The sequence below is a fragment of the Schistocerca piceifrons genome, chromosome 3 (assembly GCF_021461385.2).
Source record: "Schistocerca piceifrons isolate TAMUIC-IGC-003096 chromosome 3, iqSchPice1.1, whole genome shotgun sequence".
In the NCBI taxonomy this organism is placed as follows: Eukaryota; Metazoa; Arthropoda; class Insecta; order Orthoptera; family Acrididae; genus Schistocerca; species Schistocerca piceifrons.
Window position 1 is genome coordinate 856261883 of NC_060140.1, and position 26160 is coordinate 856288042.

At 45.3% G+C, this 26160-nt stretch overlaps 1 protein-coding gene across 1 annotated transcript in view; it reads left to right on the forward strand.

Annotated features, from left to right (window-relative positions):
• Window positions 1-25878, forward strand: part of LOC124788318 (transmembrane protein 222) — a 29117-nt gene extending 3239 nt beyond the window's left edge. The window contains exons 3-4 of the mRNA XM_047255556.1: window positions 24521-24651; window positions 24727-25878. Of these exons, the coding sequence (XP_047111512.1) occupies window positions 24521-24651; window positions 24727-24814 (219 nt within the window). The 3' untranslated portion in view covers window positions 24815-25878. The remainder of the gene's footprint in view (window positions 1-24520; window positions 24652-24726) is intronic.
• Window positions 25879-26160: the final 282 nt, after the last annotated feature.

Below are 26160 nucleotides of genomic sequence, written 5' to 3' on the forward strand. Positions count from 1 at the left end.
AGTTCAACTTCCTGCGAACATTAAATCTGGATATGGGATCATTTCAGTTCGCCCTTACATCCCCAACCCTACGTGTTGCTATCAGCGTCAGCGGTTTAACCATACCAGTCTGTCGTGTTCCAATCTGGCCAAATGCGTTACATGTGGCAGGGATGCCCATGAGGGTGATCGTCCACCGCCATCCACTCATTGCATCAACTGTATGGGAAACCACGGTGCTTCTTCTAGAGATTGCTCTATTTTCAAAGATACATGAATTATTCAGGAAATCCAAGTTAAGGATAAGGTGTCCACATTTGCTGCTCGTAAGTTATTCACCAGTAGAAAGCCCACTGTGCTCCCAGCAGGTAAATATAGCTCTGTCCTTGCATCTCCTCAGCCTACTAAGGAGGTAGCCACACAGACTTGCGATCTCACCATTAGCGCTATGATCATCAGATCGGCCAGCCCAAAGATCGCCTGTTCATCCTCGCCACTATTGCCTGCTCACTCTCAGGCTCATCCTTCATCGGCTCCTGCTAAGTCCCGGGCCCCAAGATTGGATGCCCAGACTTCCAAAAAAGAGCCTAGTCGCAAAGATTTTTTACATACCCTGACCTCCCAACTGTCAATTCTTCCCTCTTCTCACCACCATGCTTCCAAGAAGGCTCAAAAGAAACAAAGTTCCTCTCTTTCTCCGCCACGGCATGTCTCATCTACAGCGCTACCCAGCGGTAGCTGCCCTCGGCTGTCTTCCATGTTGCTAAGACGCACCATTGGCGGCCGATCCACCAGCCAATCACTGGCAGCAGGAGAGGCCCCTGAGCAACCTATGGATCAGGATCTTCTGCCTTTGGCTGAATGCCATGCCATACCATCGGCCGACGGTTTTCAGCGGTCATTGAGTTGATGGCAACCGTGGTGAGATTTTTACCTTTTCTGCCCGTCCTATGTCAGTTATCCATTGGAATATCCGCAGAATTCACTCCAATCAGGATGAATTGTCGATCCTCTTATGATTCTACTCCCCAGCCGTCTTCTGTCTTCATGAAACAAAGCTACATCCCCATGATCGCTTTGTCTTCCCTCATTTCCAATCGGTCCAGTTTGATATCCCCTCTGTTGATGGCACTCCGGCACATGGGGGACTTATGATTCTTCTCCGTGATACTGTCCATTATCACCCAATCCCCTTAAACAATTCCTTCCAAGCAGTCACTGTACTACATCTACATCTACATTTACATTGATACTCCGCAAGCCACCCAACGGTGTGTGGCGGAGGGCACTTTACGTGCCACTGTCATTACCTCCCTTTCCTGTTCCAGTCGCGTATGGTTCGCGGGAAGAACGACTGTCTGAAAGCCTCCGTGCGCGCTCTAATCTCTCTAATTTTACATTCGTGATCTCCTCGGGAAGTATAAGTAGGGGGAAGCAATATATTCGATACCTCATCCAGAAACGCACCCTCTCGAAACCTGGCGAGCAAGCTACACCGCGATGCAGAGCGCCTCTCTTGCAGAGTCTGCCACTTGAGTTTATTAAACATCTCCGTAACGCTATCACGGTTACCAAATAACCCAGTGACGAAACGCGCCGCTCTTCTTTGGATCTTCTCTATCTCCTCCGTCAACCCGACCTGGTACGGATCCCACACTGATGAGCAATACTCAAGTATAGGTCGAACGAGTGTTTTGTAAGCCACCTCCTTTGTTGATGGACTACATTTTCTAAGCACTCTCCCAATGAATCTCAACCTGGTACCCGCCTTACCAACAATTAGTTTTATATGATCATTCCACTTCAAATCGCTCCGTACGCATACTCCCAGATATTTTACAGAAGTAACTGCTACCAGTGTTTGTTCCGCTATCATATAATCATACAATAAAGGATCCTTCTTTCTATGTATTCGCAATACATTACATTTGTCTATGTTAAGGGTCAGTTGCCACTCCCTGCACCAAGTGCCTATCCGCTGCAGATCTTCCTGTATTTCGCTACAATTTTCTAATGCAGCAACTTCTCTGTATACTACAGCATCATCCGCGAAAAGCCGCATGGAACTTCCGACACTATCTACTAAGTCATTTATATATATTGTGAAAAGCAATGGTCCCATAACACTCCCCTGTGGCACGCCAGAGGTTACTTTAACGTCTGTAGACGTCTCTCCATTGATAACAACATGCTGTGTTCTGTTTGCCAAAAACTCCTCAATCCAGCCACACAGCTGGTCTGATATTCCGTAGGATCTTACTTTGCTTATCAGGCGACAGTGCGGAACTGTATCGAACGCCTTCCGGAAGTCAAGAAAAATAGCATCTACCTGGGAGCCTGTATCTAATATTTTCTGGGTCTCATGAACAAATAAGGCGAGTTGGGTCTCACACGATCGCTGTTTCCGGAATCCATGTTGATTCCTACATAGTAGATTCTGGGTTTCCAGAAATGACATGATACGCGAGCAAAAAACATGTTCTAAAATTCTACAAGAGATCGACGTAAGAGATATAGGTCTATAGTTTTGCGCATCTGCTCGACGACCCTTCTTGAAGACTGGGACTATCTGTGCTCTTTTCCAATCATTTGGAACCTTCCGTTCCTCTAGAGACTTGCGGTACACGGCTGTTAGAAGGGGGGCAAGTTCTTTCGCGTACTCTGTGTAGAATCGAATTGGTATCCCGTCAGGTCCAGTGGACTTTCCTCTATTGAGTGATTCCAGTTGCTTTTCTATTCCTTGGACACTTATTTCGATGTCAGCCATTTTTTCGTTTGTGCGAGGATTTAGAGAAGGAACTGCAGTGCGGTCTTCCTCTGTGAAACAGCTTTGGAAAAAGGTGTTTAGTATTTCAGCTTTACGCGTGTCATCCTCTGTTTCAATGCCATCATCATCCCGGAGTGTCTGGATATGCTGTTTCGAGCCATTTACTGATTTAACGTAAGACCAGAACTTCCTAGGATTTTCTGTCAAGTCGGTACATAGAAGTTTGCTTTCGAATTCACTAAACGCTTCACGCATAGCCCTCCTTACGCTAACTTTGACATCGCTTAGCTTCTGTTTGTCTGAGAGGTTTTGGCTGCGTTTAAACTTGGAGTGGAGCTCTCTTTGCTTTCGCAGTAGTTTCCTAACTTTGTTGTTGTACCACGGTGGGTTTTTCCCGTCCCTCACAGTTTTACTCGGCACGTACCTGTCTAAAACGCATGTTACGATTGCCTTGAACTTTTTCCATAAACACTCAACATTGTCAGTGTCGGAACAGAAATTTTCGTTTTGATCTGTTAGGTAGTCTGAAATCTGCCTTCTATTACTCTTGCTAAACAGATAAACCTTCCTCCCTTTTTTTATATTCCTATTAACTTCCATATTCAGGGATGCTGCAACGGCCTTATGATCACTGATTCCCTGTTCTGTACATACAGGTTCGAAAAGTTCGGGTCTGTTTGTTATCAGTAGGTCCAATATGTTATCTCCACGAGTCGGTTCTCTGTTTAATTGCTCGAGGTAATTTTCGGATAGTGCACTCAGTATAATGTCACTCGATGCTCTGTCCCTACCACCCGTCCTAAACATCTGAGTGTCCCAGTCTATATCTGGTAAATTGAAATCTCCACCTAAGACTATAACATGCTGAGAAAATTTATGTGAAATGTATTCCAAATTTTCTCTCAGTTGTTCTGCCACTAATGCTGCTGAGTCGGGAGGTCGGTAAAAGGAGCCAATTATTAACCTAGTTCGGTTGTTTAGTGTAACCTCCACCCATAATAATTCACAGGAACTATCCACTTCTACTTCACTACAGGATAAACTACTACTAACAGCGATGAACACTCCACCACCGGTTGCATGCAATCTATCCTTTCTAAACACCGTCTGTACCTTTGTAAAAATTTCGGCAGAATTTATCTCTGGCTTAAGCCAGCTTTCTGTACCTATAACGATTTCAGCTTCGGTGCTTTCTATCAGCGCTTGAAGTTCCGGTACTTTACCAACGCAGCTTCGACAGTTGACAATTACAATACCGATTGCTGCTTGGTCCCCGCATGTCCTGACTTTGCCCCGCACCCGTTGAGGCTGTTGCCCTTTCTGTACTTGCCCAAGGCCATCTAACCTAAAAAACCGCCCAGCCCACGCCACACAACCCCTGCTACCCGTGTAGCCGCTTGTTGCGTGTAGTGGACTCCTGACTACTTTCCCTTTCTGGATACACCTTCTGCCTTTGTACTATATACATTTCATCGTCCACACCAATGGCAACAGCTGATCTCCTTCATCTCCTTGGTCAGCTCACGCCCTCCTATTTGCTGGTTGGGGACTTCAATGCCCACCACCCACTTTGGGGATCTCCGTATCCTTGTCCGTGAGGCTCCCTATTGATTGACATCTTCCACCACGTGGATCTTGTTTGCCTCAGCACTGGGGAACCTACATTTTTGTCTGCCCCCATGTCAAACTTCTCTCATTTGAACCTTTCGGTCGGTACTGTTCAGCTATCTTAGCACTCTGAATGGTTCGCTCTTGCTGATACACATTCAAGTGACCATTTTACATGTGTCCTTCGATTGCAGCTACAACTGCCACCTATGTGCCCAAGACGCTGGAAGTTTTCCCAAGCTGATTGGACACTTTTCTCCTCTCTAGCGACATTCGATGACCATCACGTTCCTAGCATCGACGATCTGATCACTCATGTTATGGAAGTTATTCTTACAGCTGCGGAATGTTCAATACCTCGTACCTCACCTTTGCCCCGGCACCCCCTGCAGTTCTTTAGTGGAACGAGATGTGCCGTGACGCAATACGCAACCAGAGACGTGCTTTTCGTGTTTTCTGCCACCATCCTACAATGGCCAATTGTATCTGCTATAAGCAATTACGTACGCGCAACAGCAAGAAGGCAAGCTGGGACTTCTTTACCAGCTCCTTCAGTTCCTTCTTTTCCTCATCTGTAGTTTGGAGTCGAATGTGACGGTTATCTGGCATGTCCCTGATCTCTGGGCTCACTGTCACGCATGATACCTTAGTGGACCATGTTGCAATTTCTAACGCATTGGGTCAACACTTTGCTGAGATTTCAAGCTCTTCAAATTAACTGCCAGCCTTTCTTCCGAAGAAACAAGCAGTGGAAGTGCGAACTCTTGCTTTCTCTTCTCAAAATTGCGAAAGCTATAATACTGTTTTCTCTGTGTGGGAACTCCAACACACACTCTCATCATCTCACTCTTCCTCCCCAGGACTGGATGGCATCCACGTCCAGATGTTGGTGCATTTATCATACCATAGTCTGTGTTACCTCCTTCACCTTTATAATCGAATTTGGACCGACAGTAGCTTTCCCAGAAGATTGTGGGAAGCTATTGTCATTCCTGTTCCAAAACCTGGGAAGGACAAACATCTCCCATCTAGCTTATCGCCCCATATCTGTCACGAGTAGTGTATGTAAGGTTTTGGAGCATATGGTGAATTGCCATTTAGGCTGGTGGCAGGAGTCCCAAAACCTTTTAACACCTGCCCAATGCAGTTTCCGAAAGCATTGTTCTGCAGTTGACCATCTTGTTGCACTCTCCACTTACATCATGAACAATTTTCTCAGGAAACACCAAATAGTAGCAACATTTTTTGATCGGGAGAGGGCATATGATACGTGTTGGAGGACAGGTATCCTCAGCACACTGTTCTCTTGGGGCTTTCGAGGTTGGCTACCCCTTTTCATTCGCGAATTTATGACAAAGCGCACATTTAAGGTGTGGCTGACCACTACTGTCTCCTGTACTTTCTCCCAAGAAAACGGGACGCCCAGGGCTCCATGCTAAGTGTTGTACTGTTTGCCATTGCCGTAAATCCAATTATGGATTGTCTCCTTCCCAGTGTCGTGGACTCCCTCTTTGTCGATGATTTTGCAATCTACTACAGCTCTCAATGGACCAACCTTCTTGAACAATGTCTTCAAGGGTGTCTCAATCGCCTCTACTCATGGAGCACCAAAACTGGCTTCCACTTTTCTCCCAGTAAGACCATCTGTGTAAATTTTTGGCATCATACAGTGTTTCCTCTGCCTTCTCTACATCTAGGCCCTGTCAACCTTCCATTTGCGGATGTTGCCAAATTCTTGGGCCTTATGTTTGACAGAAAACTGCGGTGGTCTTCCCACATTTCAAATATTTCGGCTCGCTGTCTACAATCCCACAGCACCCTCCATGTTCTAAGTGGTACCTCCTGGGGAGCAGACCGAGTGGTCCTCCTTTGCCTGTATCGCACCTTAGTGCACTCGAAATGAACTATGGAAGCATAGTTTACTCCTCTGCATGGCAGTCTATTCTTTAGTGCCTTGACTCTGTCCACCACCATGGATTACGTTTAGCATCTGGAGCTTTTTACACTAGCTCCGTGGAGAGCCTGTACACTGAGACAGCTGAACCTCTGCTGTCCATTCGGCAAGCTGTCCTACTGACCCATGCCCTTGTTTTCAATGCTTTCTTGGATTTAGGGTTTACAGGCCACCCTTCCTCTCTATTACCACCGGGAGTCTGCTTCCATCAACTGCTACATTCTTTTGCCTTCCACTTTCCTAAAACTTTCTTGACAAATGGGGGCACAGTGCCACCTTGGCTTCATCCCTGTACCTGCCTACTCCGTAACCTTTGTCAGCTTCCCAAGGATAGTACCCCCACTAAAGTTTATTGTCACCAGGAAGAGCTAATTTTAACTAAACTCCGGATAGGGCACTGTCTTTTTAGCTGTCGACATCTTTTAAGTGGCGATCCTCCTCCGTTTTGACCCCATTGCTCTCAACCGTGGGCAGTGAGACACCTTTTACTTCAGTGCCCATATTTTACTCCACTATGCGCCCGGTTACAGTTGTTGCCTGATATATCTTCCCTTTTAGCATATGACATGCACTCAGCCAATCGCATCCCTGAGTTTATCAGTGTCAGTGAGATGACGTCGGTCATTTGAACGGTTTTTTTTTTTTGGGGGGGGGGGGGTGGAGGAGAGACAACAATCTCCCCCCCCCCCCCCCCCCTCCCCCAGTAGTTTTTTACGATTTCCTTCTGTTTTTAGTTTCCCTCCTTCTTGAGTTTCACTCCCATTGCCCCTGATTTAACATTCAAGTTTTTACCCTTCCCTAAGCCACACAATGGGCGCTTATGACCATAGCAGTTTTGCACCCTAAAACCATTTTAAAAAAACCACTCACATATCTGTGAACTTATTCCATATCCTCGTATCTTTATTAACAGCCTGCAATGAGGCACTGTGTCAAATGTTTTCCAGAAATCCAAAAATATGGCAAGTTGAGTTTTGCACAACCGATGCATTCTAAAAGCGTGCTGATTCGTGGACATAAGCTTCTCAAGGTTCACAGGAGAGCTTCTGCAAAGTTTGGAAGGTAGGAGGCGAGGTACTGGCAGAATTAAAGCTGTGAGGACGGGGTGTGACTGGTGCTAGGGTAGCTTAGTTGGTAGAGCACTTGCCCGTGAAAGTCTAAAGGTACCGAGTTTGAGTCTCAGTCCGGCACACAGTTTTAATCTGCCACAAAGTTTCGTATCAGCGCACACTCCGCTGCAGAGTGAAAATCTCATTCTGGAAACATCCCCCAGGCTGTGGCTAAGCCATGTCTCGGCGGTGTCCTTTCTTTCAGGAGTGCTAGTTCTGCAAGGTTTCCAGGACAGCTTCTGTAAAGTTTGGAAGGTAGGAGGCAAGGTACTGGCAGAATTGAAGCTGTGAGGATGGGGTGTGACTGGTGCTAGGGTAGCTCAGTTGGTAGAGCACTTGCCCGCGAAAGGCAAAGGTCCTGAGTTGGAGTTTCGGTCCGGCACAGAGTTTTAATCTGCCAGGAAGTTTATATCAGTGCCCTCTCCGCTCCAGAGTGAAAATCTCATTCTAGTCTCACATGTTTTGGCCTTTTTGTGATAATCCCCTGTAGGGTTTGACTTCCATTTTTCAAAATTTTCCTGATGAGTGAGCCAACTGGGGAAGGGTGCCTTACATGGTGCATGGCATCCATCAGGCACTGAGGCCTCTCGCATCCTTCATTGACATGGATCTGCACTACCACTCATTTTAAAGCTGTTGAGTGAGGTCACCCTCATGGGTGCATTTTCCTCCATCCTCTGTGCAGTATCGCTTTCTGCATTGTCAACGATAATGGACTTCTTAGCTCTTTTGCTCCTGATACCCAGCGTGGTAGCCAGTCCGTTGTGGTGGGGCCGCCATATACCCTGTTCGTTGTAGCCCCCCGACCACACAGGGATCGTTCTGCTAATGCCTGCGCCGTTAACTCCCCACGTATGCCAAGGAGAAGATGCTCGTCACCCTGGGGCATCGGGACTCCCGGCAATGACCGTGGTGCCAGGTGGCCTTTGCTGCGGCTGGGTGGCATCCATGGGGAGGGCCCCTGGTCAGAGTGGGTGGCGTCAGGGCAGACAACACACATCATGAAGCATAGTACGTCATCTCTTGCTGGTGGTCAAACAGAAGCAGTCTCTAAGCAGTCTACTTCTAACTTCAATGCTAAGAAATATGACCCCAAATCATTCCCTCCCTGGCCACACCATGGGAGGAATGCCAGGCTAAGGATGGGAGTGGAGCTTACTCACCCCGGTACCTCGTATGTATGAGTATTGATGGGGAATCTTTCTTGTCAACGAAACCTCAGTTTTTTGTGGAGCATTTAGAGGACAAGTTTGGTGAGGTGGAAGGCTTGTCCAAAATGCAGGCAGTGTCGGTCTTGATCAAAACAGCGTCCTCTGCCCAGTCACAGGCACTACTCGCCTCTGACAAGCTGGGGGATGTTTCTGTTTACATCATGCCCCGTAAAAGCTTAAATATGGTCCAGGGACCTTCTTTTGCAGTCTGATGATGAGCTGCACACCAATTAAGAGAGCCGAGGTGTCCATTTCATCTGGCGCATCCACTGGGGTCTTCATCTTGGCGTTCAAGGGTGAGACATTACCCTCCCCCCCCCCCCCCCATCTGTGTCAACTGCGCAGTGCACCATTCGCCTTGCTTGCCAGGCTGCAGGATTCTACAGAAAGAAAGAAAAATAATGGAATACAATACCCTAGACCGACTGACCTACACTGAGGCAAAGAGAAAATATGAGAGGCTACATCCTGTGCATATGACGTCAATCTATGCCACCGCTGTGACAACAGTTCTACCATCTTGCGTTTTGCTGCATACAGTTGGCTCTCAGAGCTGTCATACTCCACCTGCTCCCTTGCTGCTAGGTGGCACTTCCCTCCCTGTTGCTACTGCACAACCTACTTCAGGAACACACCCCACCCCCCCACCTTCCCTCCAACCATCGGGGACGTCAGTCCCCACTTCTCAGCTTGGAGAAGTGTAAGTCTTCTTCGGCTCCTCTCGCCAGGAGGGGATACCTTGGGCCACTCCCTTCCCAGTTTCCTACCAGTGGCAAAACTGACACCTGCCAGTGGCTGAAGCAACCACAGGTCACAGGTAGCTGGTCATAGGGCTTCATGGTCCTCCTCAGTCCCTGAGACTGAATCAGTGAAGCCCTCCCAGCCGGACAAACCTAAGGAGCAGTGAGAGAAACCTAAAAAGAAAAAGACCCCAAGAACCAAGGCATTGCAGTGGCACCCTCACCACCATTACCTATAATCCCTGTGTCTGAGGATGAGCTGGAGATTCTGGCATCTTCTGAGGACCTAGATCTCACTGGGTCCTCAGACGCAATGGATGTCAGATGTCAATCGCACAGGTTCTCATCTGGTGGCAGCAGGTGCCCCTGAGGCATAGACTACCTCATTGAGTGTTTCATGCCTTCCCAGTCTCACGATCACATAATCCTCCAGTGGAATTGCGGCAGTTTTTTCCACCACCTGGCTGAACTATAGTAAATGTTAAGCTTTACACATGCTTTCTGCATTGCCCTCCAAGAAACCTGGTTCCTGGCAATGCAGACCCCTGCCCTCCGCAGCTATAAGGGATATTAACAGGAACTGTAGCGACTATAATAGAGTGTCAGGTGGAGTTTGCGTCTATGTCCTGAACTCAGTATGTAGTGAACCTGTGCCCCCTTCAAACCCCTATTGAAGCTGTGGCTGTCAGGATAAGGACAACACAGGAAATAACTGTCTGCAGTGTATATCTTCCTCCAGATGGTGCAGTACCCTTGAATGTATTGGCTGCACTGATTGATCAACTCCCTAAACCTTTCCTATCTTTGAGAGATTTTAACGTGCATAGCTCCTTGTGGGGTGCACCGTGCTTACTGGCCGAGGTAGGGAGGTCAAAAATTTACTGTCACAACTCAACCTCTGCCTCTTAAATACAGGTGCCCCCACACATTTCAGTGTGGCACATGTCACATATTCAGCCATTGATCTCTGGTTGCTGTCCTATCCTTCTCCCATTTATCCTCTGGAGAGCATATGGCAACCGGTGTGGTAGTGACCAGTTCCCCATCTTCCTGTCGCTCTCCCGGTTGCCTACCCAGATATGCTTTAAAGAAGGCAGACTGGGAAGCCTTCACCTCTGCTGTCACCTCTGAATCTCCCCCACATGGTGCCATCAATGCTGTCGTTGATCAGGTCACTACAACGATCGTTTCTGCGGTGGAAATCGTGATCCCTCGTTCTTTAGGGTGCCCCTGGTGAAAGACGGTCCCTTGGTGGTCACCGGAAGTTGCTGAGGCAATTAAAGGGCATTGACGAGCTCTACAGTGACATAAGTGGCACCATTCCGTAGAGCACCTAATAGCCTTTAAGTGGCTCTGTGCCCATGTTCGGTAGCTTATAAAATGGCGGAAACAGGAGTGTTAGGAGAGGTATGTGTCGACCATTGGGTGCCATACATCACCTTCTCAAGTCAGGACAAAGCTCAGACGTGTTTTTGGGTACCAGACCCCAACAGGTATCCCCGGCATTAACATCAATGGTGCATTACCTACAGATGCAAATGCGATTAGCGAGCACTTTGCTGAGCACTATGCTAGAGCCTCTGTGTCGGAGAACTACCCCCCCCCCCCCCCTCTCCCGACCTTTCGCACCCTCAAACGGCAGATGGAAAGGAAAGTCCTTTCGCTCACTACACGCCACAGTGAACCCTATAACGCCCTATTTACAGAATGGGAGCTCCTCAGCGCCCTTGCACATTGCCCCTGAACAGCTCCTGGGCTGGATCGGATCCACAGTCAGATGATAAAACATCTGTCATCTGACTACAAGTGACATCTCCTTATCATCCTCAACCGGACCTGGTGCGATGGTGTCTTTCCATAACAATGGTGGGAGAGCACCATCATTCCGGTGCCAAAACCCAGTCAAAACCCGCTTGATGTGGATAGCTACCGGCCCATCAGCCTCATCAACATTCTCTGTAAGCTGCTGGAACGTATGGCATGTCGGATGTTGGGTTGGGTCCTGGAGTCATGTGGCCTATTGGCTCCATGTCAGGGCGGCTTCTGTCAGGGTCACTCTACCACTGATAATCTTGTGTCCCTTGAGTTTGCCATCCAAACAGCCTTTTCCAGACACCAACATCTGGTTGCCATCATTTTTGACTTATGTAAAGCATATGACACGACCTGGCAACATCATATCCTTGCCACATTGTATGAGTGGGGTCTCCATAGCCCGCATCCGATGTTTATCCAATACTTCCTGTCGCTCCATAGTTTCCATGTTCAAGTTGGTGCCTCCCATAGCTCCCCATGTATTCAGGAGAATGGTGTTCCGTAGGGTTCCTTATTGAGTGATATCTATTTATAGTGACCATCAACGGCCTAGCAGCAGCTGTAGGGTCATCAGTCTCCCCTTATCTGTATGTGGATGACTTCTGCATTTCATATTGCTACTCCAGTACTGGTGTTGCTGAGTGGCGCCTACAGGGAGCCATTCACAAGGTGCAGTCGTGGGCTCTAGCACAATTTTCAGCTGCGAATTCGTGTGTCATGCACTTCTGTTGGCGTCGTACCGTTCATCCGGAACCTGAACTTTATCTTGAAGATGATCCACTCAATGTAGTGGACACACATTAATTCGAATCTGCTTAGTGTATTCACCTCTTGGTCTCCCTCTATGATTTTTACCCTCCACGCTGCCCTCCAATACTAAATTGGTGATCCCTTGATGCCTCAGAACATGTCCTACCAACCGATCCCTTCTTCTGGTCAAGTTGTGCCACAAACTTCTCCTCTCCCCAATCCTATTCAATACTTCCTCATTAGTTATGTGATCTACCCATCTAATCTTCAGCATTCTTCTGTAGCACCACATTTCGAAAGCTTCTATTCTCTTCTTGTCCAAACTATTTATCGTCCATGTTTCACTTCCATACATGGTTACACTCCATACAAATACTTTCAGAAATGACTTCCTGACACTTAAATCTATACTCGATGTTAACAAATTTCTCTTCTTCAGAAACGCTTTCCTTGCCATTGCCAGTCTACATTTTATATCCTCTCTACTTCGACCATCATCAGTTATTTTGCTCCCCAAATAGCAAAACTCCTTTACTACATTAAGTGTCTCATTTCCTAATCTAATTCCCTCAGCATCACCCGACTTAATAAGACTACATTCCATTATCCTTGTTTTGCTTTTGTTGATGTTCATCTTATATCCTCCTTTCAAGACACTGTCCATTCCATTCAACTGCTCTTCCAAGTCCTTTGCTGTCTCTGACAGAATTACAATGTCATCGGCAAACCTCAAAGTTTTTATTTCTTCTCCATGAATTTTAATACCTACTCTGAATTTTTCTTTTGTTTCCTTTACTGCTTGCTCAATATACAGATTGCACAACATCGGGGAGAGGCTACAACCCTGTCTTACTCCCTTCCCAACCACTGCTTCCCTTTCATGCCCCTTGACTCTTATAATTGCCATCTGGTTTCTGTACAAATTGTAAATAGCCTTTCGCTCCCTGTATTTTACCCCTGCCACCTTTAGAATTTGAAAGAGAGTATTCCAGTCAACATTGTCAAAAGCTTTCTCTAAGTCTACAAATGCTAGAAACGTAGGTTTGCCTTTCCTTAATCTTTCTTCTAAGATAAGTCGTAAGGTCAGTATTGCCTCACGTGTTCCAGTGTTTCTACGGAATCCAAACTGATCTTCCCCGAGATTGGCTTCTACTAGTTTTTCCATTCGTCTGTAAAGAATTCGTGTTACTATTTTGCAGCTGTGACTTATTAAACTGATAGTTCGGTAATTTTCACATCTGTCAACACCTGCTTTCTTTGGGATTGGAATTATTATATTCTTCTTGAAGTCTGAGGTTATTTCGCCTGTTTCATACATCTTGCTCACCAGATGGTAGAGTTTTGTCAGGACTGGCTCTCCCAAGTTCGTCAGTAGTTCCAATGGAATGTTGTCTACTCCGGGGGCCTTGTTTTGACTCAGGTCTTTCAGTGCTCTGTCAAACTCTTCACGCAGTATCATATCTCCCATTTCATCTTCATCTACATCCTCTTCCATTTCCATAATATTGTCCTCAAGTACATTGCCCTTGTATAGACCCTCTATATACTCCTTCCACCTTTCTGCTTTCCCTTCTTTGCTTAGAACTGGGTTTCCATCTGAGCTCTTGATATTCATACAAGTCATTCTCTTATCTCCAAAGGTCTCTTTAATTTTCCTGTAGACAGTATCTATCTTACCCCTAGTGAGATAGGCCTCTACATCCTTACATTTGTCCTCTAGCCATCCCTGCTTAGCCATTTTGCACTTCCTGTCGATCTCATTTTTGAGCCGTTTGTATTCCTTTTTGCCTGCTTCATTTACTGTATTTTTATATTTTCTCCTTTCATCAATTAAATTCAATATTTCTTCTGTTACCCAAGGATTTCTACTAGCCCTCGTCTTTTTACCTACTTGATCCTCTGCTGCCTTCGCTACTTCATCCCTCAAAGCTGCCCATTCTTCTTCTACTGTATTTCTTTCCCCCATTCCTGTCAATTGTTCCCTTATGCTCTCCCTGAAACTCTGTACAACCTCTGGTTCTTTTAGTTTATCCAGGTCCCATCTCCTTAAATTCCCACCTTTTTGCAGTTTCTTCAGTTTTAATCTACAGGTCATAACCAATAGATTGTGGTCAGAGTCCACACCTGCCCCTGGAAATGTCTTACAGTTTAAAACCTGGTTCCTAAATCTCTGTCTTACCATATATAATCTATCTGATACCTTTTAGTATCTCCAGGCTTCTTCCATGTATACAACCTTCTTTCATGATTCTTAAACCAAGTGTTAGCTATGATTATGTTGTGCTCTGTGCAAAATTCTACCAGGCGGCTTCCTCTTTCATTTCTTAGTCCCAGTCCATATTCACCTACTACGTTTCCTTCTCTCCCTTTTCCTACTACCGAATTCCAGTCACCCATGACTATTAAATTTTTGTCACCCTTCACTATCTGAATAATTTCTTTTATTTCATCATACATTTCTTCAATTTCTTCGTCATCTGCAGAGCTAGTTGGCATATAAACTTGTACTACTGTAGTAGGTGTGGGCTTCATATCTATCTTGGCCACAATAATGCGTTCACTATGCTGTTTGTAGTAGCTTACCCGCATTCCTATTTTTCTATTCATTATTAAACCTACTCCTGCATTACCCCTATTTGATTTTGTGTTTATAACCCTGTAGTCACCTGACCAGAAGTCTTGTTCCTCCTGCCACCAAACTTCACTAATTCCCACTATATCTAACTTCAACGTATCCATTTCCCTTTTTAAATTTTCTAACCTACCTGCCCGAGTAAGGGATCTGACATTCCACGCTCCGATAATTCTTAGGACTGGTTTTTTACACCCTATTGACTTGGCTACCTCACCTTCGTCAGCTTAAGTGGGAGTGCTGGCAGCACCTCAGTGCTCTCCACTGCCTGAGCAACACCAACTGGGGTGCAGATCGCTCTATGCTGTTGCAGTTCTACAGAGCCCTTGTTCAATCCTGCCTTGACTATGGGAGTCTGGTTTATGGTTCGACGGCGCCCTCAGCAATGCGTTTCCTCGACCCAATGCACCACTGTGGCGTTCGCCTAGCAACAGGAGCTTTTAGAACGAATGTGTTGACCAGTATCTTGGTGAAGGCCAGAGTCCCTCCAACGTGCACAACTGCTCACCAGTTAGGTTGCACACATTTGTAGTTCTCCTGAGCATCCAATTTACCATCTCCTTTTCCCACCAGCTGCAGTTCATCTCCCGCATCAGTGGCCCAGGTCAAGGCTCACAGTTGTGGTTCCCGTGCAATCCCTTCACTCTGAACTGGAGTCCTTCTCTTTGCCACCTCTACCAGAGGTTCATTCACGTACATCTCCATGGTGTACACCTTGGCCGAAGCTTTGTCTGGACCTTTTGCGTGGCCCTAAGGACTCCGTTAACCCCACCGCTCTCCACCGTCACTTCCTCTCGATTCTTAACGTGTTTCGGGGCTTTGAAGTTGTTTACACCGATGGCACAATGGCTGATGGTAATGTTGGCTTTGCCTATGTCCACAGAGGCCATATTGAACAGCATTCCTTGCCCACTGGCTGCTGTGTATTCACTGCAGAGATTGTGGCCATATCTCGTGCACTTCAGTACATCCATTCCTGTTCAGGTGAGTTGTTTTTCTCTGTTCTGACTCCCTGAACAGCTTACAAGCTATTGACCAGCGCTACCCTTGCCATCCTTTGTATTAAACATCCAGGAGTCTATCTCTGCCCTAGAATGGTCCAGTCATTCAGTGGTGTTTGTGTGGACCCCAGGACACGTCAGAATCCCAGGCAACAAACTTGCTGACAGGCTGACCAAACCGGCTACGCAGAAACTGCTCCTGTAGATGGGCACCTTTGAAACTGGCCTGGGTTCCATCTTACGCCACAAGGTTTTTCGGCTTTGGGAGGCAGAGTGGTATAACAGTATGCACAACAAACTGTGTGTCATTAAGGAGACTGTGAATGTGTGGAAGTCTTCCCTGCAGGCTTCTCGCAGGGAATCAGTTGTCCTTTGTCTACTCCGCGTTGGCCATATATGGCTCAACACATGGTTATTTCCTCAGTTGCGAGGACCCACCTCAGTGTCGCTGTGGCTCCCAAATGACAGTCGTCCACCGTTTGCTGGACTACCCACTTTTAGCCACTCTGCGGGGCACTTTTAACTTTCCCAGCACCCTACCTTCAGTGTTGAGTGACAGTGCCTCAACAGCAGCTTTAGTTTTATGTTTTATTCGTGAGGATGGGTTTTGTCATTTGATCTGAATCTTAGTGCATGTCCTTTCTGTGCCCTCCACCCTAGGGCTTTTATGGTGGAGGTTTTAATGTGTTGCAGAGTGGCTGGCTTCTCCTGTTTTATTCTCATGGTCAGCCAGCCATGGTAATCCACTTTCTTGTTTTTAATATCCTCTGCCTGTTTCTTGCATCTCTCTGTGGTCTTCTTGTCCTGTTTTGTCCATTGTAGTGTTTGTTGTCCTTCTGTTGTTCTTCTGGTTCTTCCTTTCTCCTGTTATTGTGCTGTACGTCTTCTTTATTTTCTTCTTGCCCTTGGCTAATTGTTCTACTGGGAACAAGGGACCAATGACCTCGCAGTTTGGTCCCTTTCCTCCCCTTTTAAACAAACCAAACAACACTGAGTGCAGCTGGTGTCCAATGCCTGCACTGCACACTTCCCACATATGCCACGGAGTATGTGCCTGTCATGACTAGGGCAAGGGGTCTCCCAGCTATGGATTACTTGCTAGGTAACCATTGCTGACGCTAGGTAGCACCCCTGGGGAGAGCACCTATTTAGAGTGGATGGCACCGTGGCACATGAAGTGACAAACTTTCTCCCATTGGTGGCCATACAACCCCAGCAGTCTCTACGAATGGAAAGGCCTCATATGGTGCAAAGAAATAAAATCCCAACATATTCCCTTCCCTTTTGGAGGAACGTAGGACTAGACAACAAGGAGAAAATCAGTCTCCCCCAATACCTGGTCTGTACCAGGACTGACAGGGACACCTTCTTGGCTACAAAGCTTTTATTTTTTGTCAAAGGCACTGAAGACAAACCCCGGGAAGTTGCAGCCATCTCTGAGATGAAAAGCAGTTCCCTCCTGATTAAAATGTCATTTCCTGCCCAGCCACAGGCACTGCTCTCTTGTGAAAAGTAGGATGACATTCCTGTCACTGTGTCTTCCCAGAAGAATCTCAGTATGGTCCAGAGTGTCATCTTTCACCGTGATCTTCTTTTGCAATCTGATGATGGCTGCGGGCCAACTTAGAGCAACAGGATGTGCACTTCATCTGCCTTGTCCACAGGGGACCAAGAGAAAACAGAGTTGCTACCGGGGGCTTCATCTTGGCTTTCAAGGGTGATACATTGCATGAGTAGGTCAAGTTGATGGTCTACCTGTGTGACACGAAATCCTACGCTTCTCCTCCTATAAGATGCTTTAAGTGTGTGAAGTTCAAACATATGTCTTCCCATTGCACCACTACCCCTGTCTGCAGGGATTGTGCACATCGATTGCATGTAAATGTTACTTGTGCCCCTCCTCCCATCTGTGTAAACTGCAGCAAGCTCTATTCCCCCTGCTCATTAAATTGCTCAATTTTTAATCTTGAGAAGAAAATCCAGAAGTACAAGACCCTGGACAATTTCACATGTCAAGAGGCCAAAAAAGTTATGAACATCTTAATCCCACACAAATGACACAATTTTACGCTACAGCCTCAACGTCTCACCTTCTTTGTCGATGGTGCTTTCCACTTTTGCGCCTCTCACAGTGGGCTCTGAGCCATCCGCTAATTGCTGACCCCCCCCCCCCCTCGCCCCCAACAGCTGGGGGCCCTTCTAGTGCTCCCACTGCAGCCAATTAGGGAGCATTGGCTTCCCACTTGCCAGGGATACCGCCCCCCATCTCCCAGCTAGAGGCGCCTCATCCTCCTCTGGCTTCACTAGCTAGGAAGAAGTCCCTCGGGACTCTCCCTTTCATGGTCTCTGCTGGTCCACAGCCAGACACCAGCTGGGAGCTGAAGGAACCACAGGCTGCTGGCTGTCAGACTTCTCACTCTTTCCCTGTCCCTGAAACCAGTTCTGGGAAACCTTCCCAGTCCTCATCTTGTAAGGAGAGGAAGGACAAAAGGAAGGCCTCTAAGATGAAGGAAACTATGGTGACCCCCACACCACTGAATTATGCATGTGTTCCTTCTGTGGCCAAGGTGGAGATCCCGGTGGCCCCAAAGGCACCAAAAATCTCCAGGCAGTGTGCCATGGAACCTATATCAGTGGATCCCCTGATATCTGAACTAGTGGCAGTACATGACCCTGGGTCATAACCTGCTCTCCACCCACTTGGTCACTTCGTGCCCCCACAGTGTTCAGACAGTTTGATCCTCCAATGTATTTACAATGGATTTTTCCACAACCTGGCTGAGCTACAGTAGCTTTTAAGCACTTGCTGTGTATTCTGTTTTGCCATCCAGGAATTGTGGTTTCCAGCAACTTGGGCCCTTGGCCTTTGTGGCTACAGTGGTTATTTTAAGAATCATACTGACTATGAGAGGGTCTCGGGTGGAGTTGGGTTGTATGTTCTGGACTCTGTATAAAGTGACCTTGTGCCTCTTGATAAATTTTTGTAGGCTGTGGCAATTCAGGTAAGGGCACATCATGATTTCACCACCTGTAATGTTTATCTTCCTTCCGATGATGTTGTGTCCCAGGATGTACTATCTGCATTACTCTCTCAGCTCCCCCCACTTTTCCTAGTCTTGGACAACTTCAACACCCACAGCCCTTTGTGGAGTGGAACAATGATCACTGGCCATGGTAAAGATATCAAAACTCTACTGGCCCATCTCAATCTTTGCCCCTCAAACTCTGGTGCATCCAAAGACTTCAGTGTGGCACACAAAACTTATTCGGCTATTGTTTTTTTCCTTACAGCCTTGGTCTTCTACCATCTATCCACTGGAGAGTCCACGACGATCTCGTCAATGCTCCCTTGTATGCCCACCCTGATGGATTCAGAATGCTGACTGGGATGGGTTCACCTCTGCTGTTGTTCTTAGCTCTGCAAACCAAGGCAGTATTCGTGCGCCTGTTCAGCAGACAACAGCAGTGATTCTTTTGGCAACCTACCAAGTCATCCCCTCTTCCTCGGGATCCCCCTGTCGGAAGATGGTACCCTGATGGGCACCAGAGATCACTAAGGCCATTAGAGATTGTATGTGGGCTGTCCAATGCCATAAGTGGCACCCTCCACTGGAGTAACTCATTGCCTTTAAATGGCTCCATGCCTGAATCCACTATCTCATAAAATGATGAAAGCAAAAATCCTGGGAACAATATGTTTCCACTATCAGATCACAAACTCCTACATCACAGGTATGGGCAAAGAACAGATGCCTGTATGGCTTCCAGCCCCTGCAGGTGTACCAAGTATTTCTGTAAATGATGCCATTTATACTGATTCAGATGCTGCCTCTGAATATTTTGCTGAGCATTGTCCTTGTGCATCTGCCGTCTGAGAACTACCACCCCGTCTTTCGACTCATAAAACAGTGGGTGGAGTGAATGCACTTATCTTTTACTGCCCACCACCTGAAGCCATATAATACTCCATTCAGTGAATGGAAACTCTCCAATGCCCTAGCCCATCATTGGCTCCTCGAGTCTGGGGGCCATTTGGCTGCATCCCAGGGTGGTTTTTGCTAAGGCCGCCCCACTGCTGATAATCTGGTTCACCTAGAGTCTGGTACACAGGTGGCCTTTGCACATTGTCAGCACTTCATCACTGTCTTTTTGAACCTACAGAAGGCCTATGACATAACATGGCATCACCACATTGTTACTTCATTATGTGAGTGGGGTCTCAGGGTCCACTCCCGACTTTTGTCAAGAACCTCTTGTAGCAATGTGCGCTCTGGGTTCAAATGGATGATTCACTCAGTGCCCCCCATATCCAAGAGAACGATGTCTGGCAGGGCTCTGTACTGAGTGTTCACTTCTTTTTAGTGACCATCAATGCTCTAGCAGCAGACGTGGGGCCTTTGGTATCATCCTCGTTATATGCTTACGATTTTTGCTTTCGGTATTGCTCCTGTATTGTGAGTGCTGGTTAGCATTACCCACAGGGTGCCATACGAAAGGCACAGTTATGGGCTCTCACCCATGGCTTTTGGTTTTCAACCACCAAGACTCGCGGATTTCTGTCACTATCGACTGCCAACTTACATCCAGAGCTTTACTTAGACAATCAATTACTTTTTGTAGTTGAGATGCACCGGTTCTTTTGGGACTAGTCTTTGATTCCCAGATGACATGGTTTCCCATCTTCACCAACTTGAACCGAGTGAGGTGGGGCAGTGGTTAGCACATTGGACTCACATTCGAGAGGACGACCATTCAAACCCGCATCCGGCCATCCAGATTTAGATTTTCTGTGATTTCTCTAAATTGCTCCTGGCAAATGCTGGGATGGTTTCTTTGTAAAGGGCACGGCCGACTTCCCTCCCCATCCTTGACGCAATCCAAGCTTGGGCTCCATCTCTAATGACCTCAATGTCGATGGGACAGTAAAGCCAATCTTCCTTTTTGCCAATTTAAATGAAAGTGTTGGTGACACCTCAATACACTTCACTGCCTCAGTAACACTATCTGGGGTGCAGATCACTCTACCAATTTGCTGCTCTACAAAGCCCTTTTTCTGTCCTGTCTTGATAATGGGAGTCTTACATATGGTTCAGCGTCACCTTTTGCATTTAGGATACTGGACCCCATTCATCATTGTGGGGTCCAAATTGTGACAAGAGCCTTCCGAGCTAGTCCTGTGAACAGTCTATTAGCCATGCTGGAGTCATTCCATTACCTATCAGACACCAACAGCAGTTGCTGAATTACACTATATGCATTCTTAGCTTCGCTGAACGTCCCAACTACCATGTCCTTTTCCCTGAAAAGGAGCTCCACTTCCCACAACAGCAACCCAGAACTGGATTTACAATTGCTGCACACCTACAGTCTCTCTGTTTGGAACTGCGTCTTCCTCCACTGACACCTCCGGTCAGTGAGACAACACATCTGCCCTCATGGCTTGTGCCCTGGCCTTGGATTTGTCTTGAAGTATCCTTTGGCCACAATTTTTTGCCACCTGTTCTTGAGATGTATCCAGGTTCGGAAATGGTATTCACCGATGACTCAACAGTCGAAGGACAAACAGGTTTTGCATACACACATGCACATTGCAGTGAACTCTTACTCTCTGCCAAATGGCTGCAGTGTTTTCACTGCTGAATTGATGCCCATTAAAGTACCCCTTAAACATGATGATTCTTGCACTGGCAAGAGTATCCTAATCTGTAGTGACACCCTTAGCAGCCTTCAGGCTGTGGACCAATGCTACTCTCTTCACCCACTGGTAAAGCTATCCAGGATCTTGTCTATAACCTCCATCAAGCTGGATGGCCAGTCATTTTCGTTTGGACTCCCAGTCATGTTGGAATTTCAGGAAATGAACATGCTGGCTAGTTGGCCAAGCTGGCTACCGGGATACCAATTTTGGAAATGGGGGTCCCAGAAATGGGCCTTCGGTTGTTTATACACTGTCAATTGCAGGAAGTCGGGAACTCAGAGTGGTCTGCCCTGACCTCCTCAAACAAACTGAGGACAATTAAGGAGACCATGATCACATGGCAGTCTTCCTGCGTGCTTCTCACAGGGAGTCCACCATCCTCTGTTGACTCCACATTGGCTGCACTTGGCTGATACATGGTCACATTCTCCGATGTGATGATACCCCTTACAGCTGATGTGGAACCTGCCGGATGGTGTCCCACTTACTCATAGACTGTCCTAATTTGACTGCTTTGAGGCGACATCTTAATCTTCCTGACACGCTACCTCTGGTGGTAGCAGAAGACACCAAAGCAGACATTTTGCCTGTGAAAGTGGTCTCTAGTCGTCCCTGTAAGGTAGAGCTTTTTGGCCTCACTGACTACCTGAAGGGTTGGTGGAGCACCTCTCTCCTGCTTCCCCTCAGTGGCCCAACCTGGCCTCTTTCCTTCTCACCTTTTTATTTTTTTCATTCCTTGGTTTTTAATGCTTTGTCTTGACTGATCTTTTGATGACTTGTCTGTGTTATCAGTTTTCCGGGCTTTTATCTCTGTTGTTTTATTATTATTATTATTATTATTATTATTATTATTATTATTATTATTATTGTGTTAGCTACACTTAGGCTTTCCAGGATTTGCCTTTCACCTCCTTCCTCTGACAACCACTCCTAGTTTGCCACTTAACAAATGAAGGGACTGATGACCTTGCAGTTTAGTCCCATTCACCCCTAACAACCAACCAACCAACCAAAAATCACTAAAATGTGCAGCAGCAGCAACAACAAAGCACGTCTTCTGCTGCCTTTTCAACTAACAACAAATTATCTTAATATGGTCCTTTCAGGAAATTGTGATCTGTGTTGAAGAGTACTGAAAGCTGCTTTTGTTTCTGTGTAGGAACACAACTTTATTACAGCATACATAATAGCTAAAGCCTCCTTTTCTATTTGGTAATAATTAGTTTGAGTTGGTGTTAAGATACTGGAGGAATACACAGTAGATTGTTTAGAAGTGCCCGGGTTCCTGCGAAATAACACAGGCCCCGTGGTGCATCGGGCAGCATCAGTCACCAGTACGTGCTGTTTTCAAAGTGTAAAGATTGGTTAAATGCCCTGATACATTGTAGTGACCATACAAAGTGCATGACCTTTTTATGTAATTTATTCAATGAATATATGAATTCTGCTGTCAGAGTGATAAATTTAGAACAATAGCTTATTTTACCAAGAGAAGACAGCAGCTCTTTTAAATTCCACGGTTGTGGCAGGTTTCCATCACTGAAAAATGTTGCATCATTGGCTTGATGCCTTCTGTCAAAAGGATATGGCCCAAATATTCTACTTCTGTCTGGAAAATTTTTGATAGTTACAAATTGCATTTGAAACCTTCATATTGCATTTTGATGAAGAGAAACCTGAGGTTTTTAGAGGTGTTCCAGCTGTGAAACACCTGTTATGATTATATCGTTGAGATAATTTGCACAGGAAGGAATTTCCCCAGCTGCTGTAAGTATCGGTGAAAAATCATCTACATCTAAGCCCTGCAAACCACTGTGAGGTGCATGGAATTGGATACATCCCATTGTACCAGTTATTAGGGTTTCTTCCTGTTCCATTCACGAGTGGGGTGCAGGAAGAATTATTGTTTGAATGCCTCTGTGCATGCAGTAATTATTCTAATCTTATCCTCATGATTCCTATGTGAGCGATATGTAAGGGGTTGTAGTATATTAATAGAGTAATCATTTAAAGCCTGTTCTTGAAACTTTATTAATAGTCTTTCTTGGAATAGTTTACATCTATCTTCAAGAGTCTTCCAGTTCAATTCCTTCAGTATTTATGTGACAGTCTCCCATGGAGTAAACAAACCTGCATATGTTCAGAATCCCCTGTTAGTCCTATTTGGTACAGGTCCCACACACTTGAGCAATATTCTAGGATGGGACACACAAGTGATTTGTAAGCAATCTCCTTTGTAGACTGACAGCACTTTCACTGTAATCTATGAATAAATCAAAGTCTACCACCTGACTTACATATGACTGAACCTATGTGATCATTCCATTTCATATCCCTACAAAGTGTTACACCCAGGTATTTGTATGAGTTGGCTGATTCCATTTGTGGAAAATCCTGGGTGGAATAATGACAGTATTACAAAAAGGATAAATTGCTACTCACCATATAGTGGGATGTCAAGTCACAGACAGGCACAACAAAAATATTGCTAAACAAGTAAGCTTTCGGCACAAGGCCTTCTTCAGAATTTGACAGCATAACAGTCTTTTTGTTGTGCCTGTCTGCAATTCAACATCTCCATTATTTGCTAAGTTTCTCATTGAGATATGACACTGATGATTTTTTATTTAATTTACTGAACATAATCATGTTAAAACAAGTCCAAAGTTTTTGAGTCTTTAATGTCAACATTTTAAATCTCTCTCTCTCTCTCTCTCTCTCTCTCTCTCTCTCTCTCTCTCTCTCTCTCTCTCTCTCTCTCATAGTCAATCTCATAGGATGGGAAAATAGTGGGGGGAACAGAGCAGTCATTACTCTGATTCTCATGGTAGGTCAGTATTATTAGAAATGCAATCACTTCACCTGTTTTTCACCATTCAAATAGTCTGTTGCTATTCAAAATCTCACCAAATGTGTTCTATTATGCAGTTCTAATGGCAAAAACTATCAAAGCTGTTGACACATGTTCCAAAATTTGTGCTTTGTACAGACTGAAAGTGATGAGTGAAGGTGCTGTGCACCTGAAATGTTCTCATAAAATCCATAAATTACTATAGTTTTAGAATATTATACAAATCATTGTTTTGGGTTTCTCATTATGGTCTGTTGAGTGAATGCTTTATTACAAGGACATCCCCTGTCCTTACAAGGCAGCCATAATACATTATGTGGATGTTTTAAAATAGTCTTGTATATTTTACCACTTGTGTTTCAGTGATCTGTTGACTGCAGTTACAGGCTGTATCTTTTTTTGCAGCACAATCTTTGTTGTGATAATTGTCATTCACATGTCGCTATGGCATTAAACCTGATGAAGTATGATGGTAGTGAAAAATGGAATATGGTCAAACTAGCTTTCTATATTCTTTTTAAAGGTCATTATGTAAGGTGAGTGTACCTCATTTAAGGTTTTTGGCTAACTAATGACTGAAAGAAATGTAGTCTAAATCATATACATTTCAGTTTTGCAGCTTGGTTGAAGACATGGGCACCCTTCATCATCATTGTTACTGTCGTTAGCGTGGTATATGTTTTTACGAGGAATCTGTGAACTCAATTTGCATGAGCCAGACAGATGTGGACAGAAGCATTATGAAGAAAATGCACATGTTGCTGCATGTTTCTTGAGACAAAAACCTGTGCAATCTGAATGGGTCTTCCTGACTTAAGTGTGCATATTTTGTATGTAAGTAACTGAAGAAAACATTCCAGAAGATTTAATGTGACATGATTGTGGAAAAGAAATGTGTGAAATATGTTAAGTGATAAAAAACTAATTTCCCTGTTGTATTCTCATTTTCACAAACTGACCAAACGATATAGTGGAAAAGGAGATGATGTTAAAAGTTTTGAAATATTACTGCAAATATTTTATTTCACTGTTCAGAACTGAAAGAACAGCATCATTATAGTTTCTGTACTTTTCTGTATTTTAATATTATATCAGTATCAGTATCATGATCATTAAGAAAAGAACTCTTTCTTAAGTGAAAAAGAATGAATAAATTTTCCATGCCACAGCGTTTCCCACACATGAGTAAAGTAAACTGTAAGAAATGTGAACCAGATGGTTTAGTACTTAGTTCCCTCCAAGTTGAAAACTTCATCAGTGATCCTTTGTCTCTCACTACTTTTTGGCCCTGAATTTTTCTTGTTGAATAAAAATTCTCCTGTTCGACTTTCCTATTAGCAGAAAGACACTCACACATGTCTGTCTGTCTTTCAGCATGGCACATCATCAACCCCCTCTGCGTGTCACATCAACCTCCCATCCCTCCTCCCCCTCCCCCCCCCCCCTCCACACACACACACACACACACACACACACACACACACACACACACACACACACACGTACACACACACACTTTTTCTCCCCATACACCCATCTGAGCTTAAGAAATAAAAGTAATAAATGTGGAGGAAACTATTACTGAAATAATTTTCTCATTTATTGATTGAGTGTGTTGACCGTAATCCTTTTGTCTTCTAGCTAATAGTTGTTTATCATGACTATTTTCATGTTTTCTGTGATTTTAAAAAACATACTTAATACTTAATATGAATTTACAAAAAGAAACAGCATATGTTTAATAAAATATGACTAATATTAAACTGTCTTTTTCTTTGTAAGATAATTAGCTGGTAGCTGCTTCCCTTCTGTCTTGTGATTCGTATGTATACATATCGACTAATATAAACGTGAGATTTTGCAACATGTGGATATGATATTAAAATACTTGGTGGTTTACTGCTGTGTTGGAATCAAATACTAAAGTAATAATGTTTCGGAGATGTGGCACTGGCCATACTCAGGGCACATACTGATTTTGCTCAAACTGCACGTCTACTGGTGTGCCTCCCTTGTCAGAGGTGCAGTGGTAAGACACTGGGCTT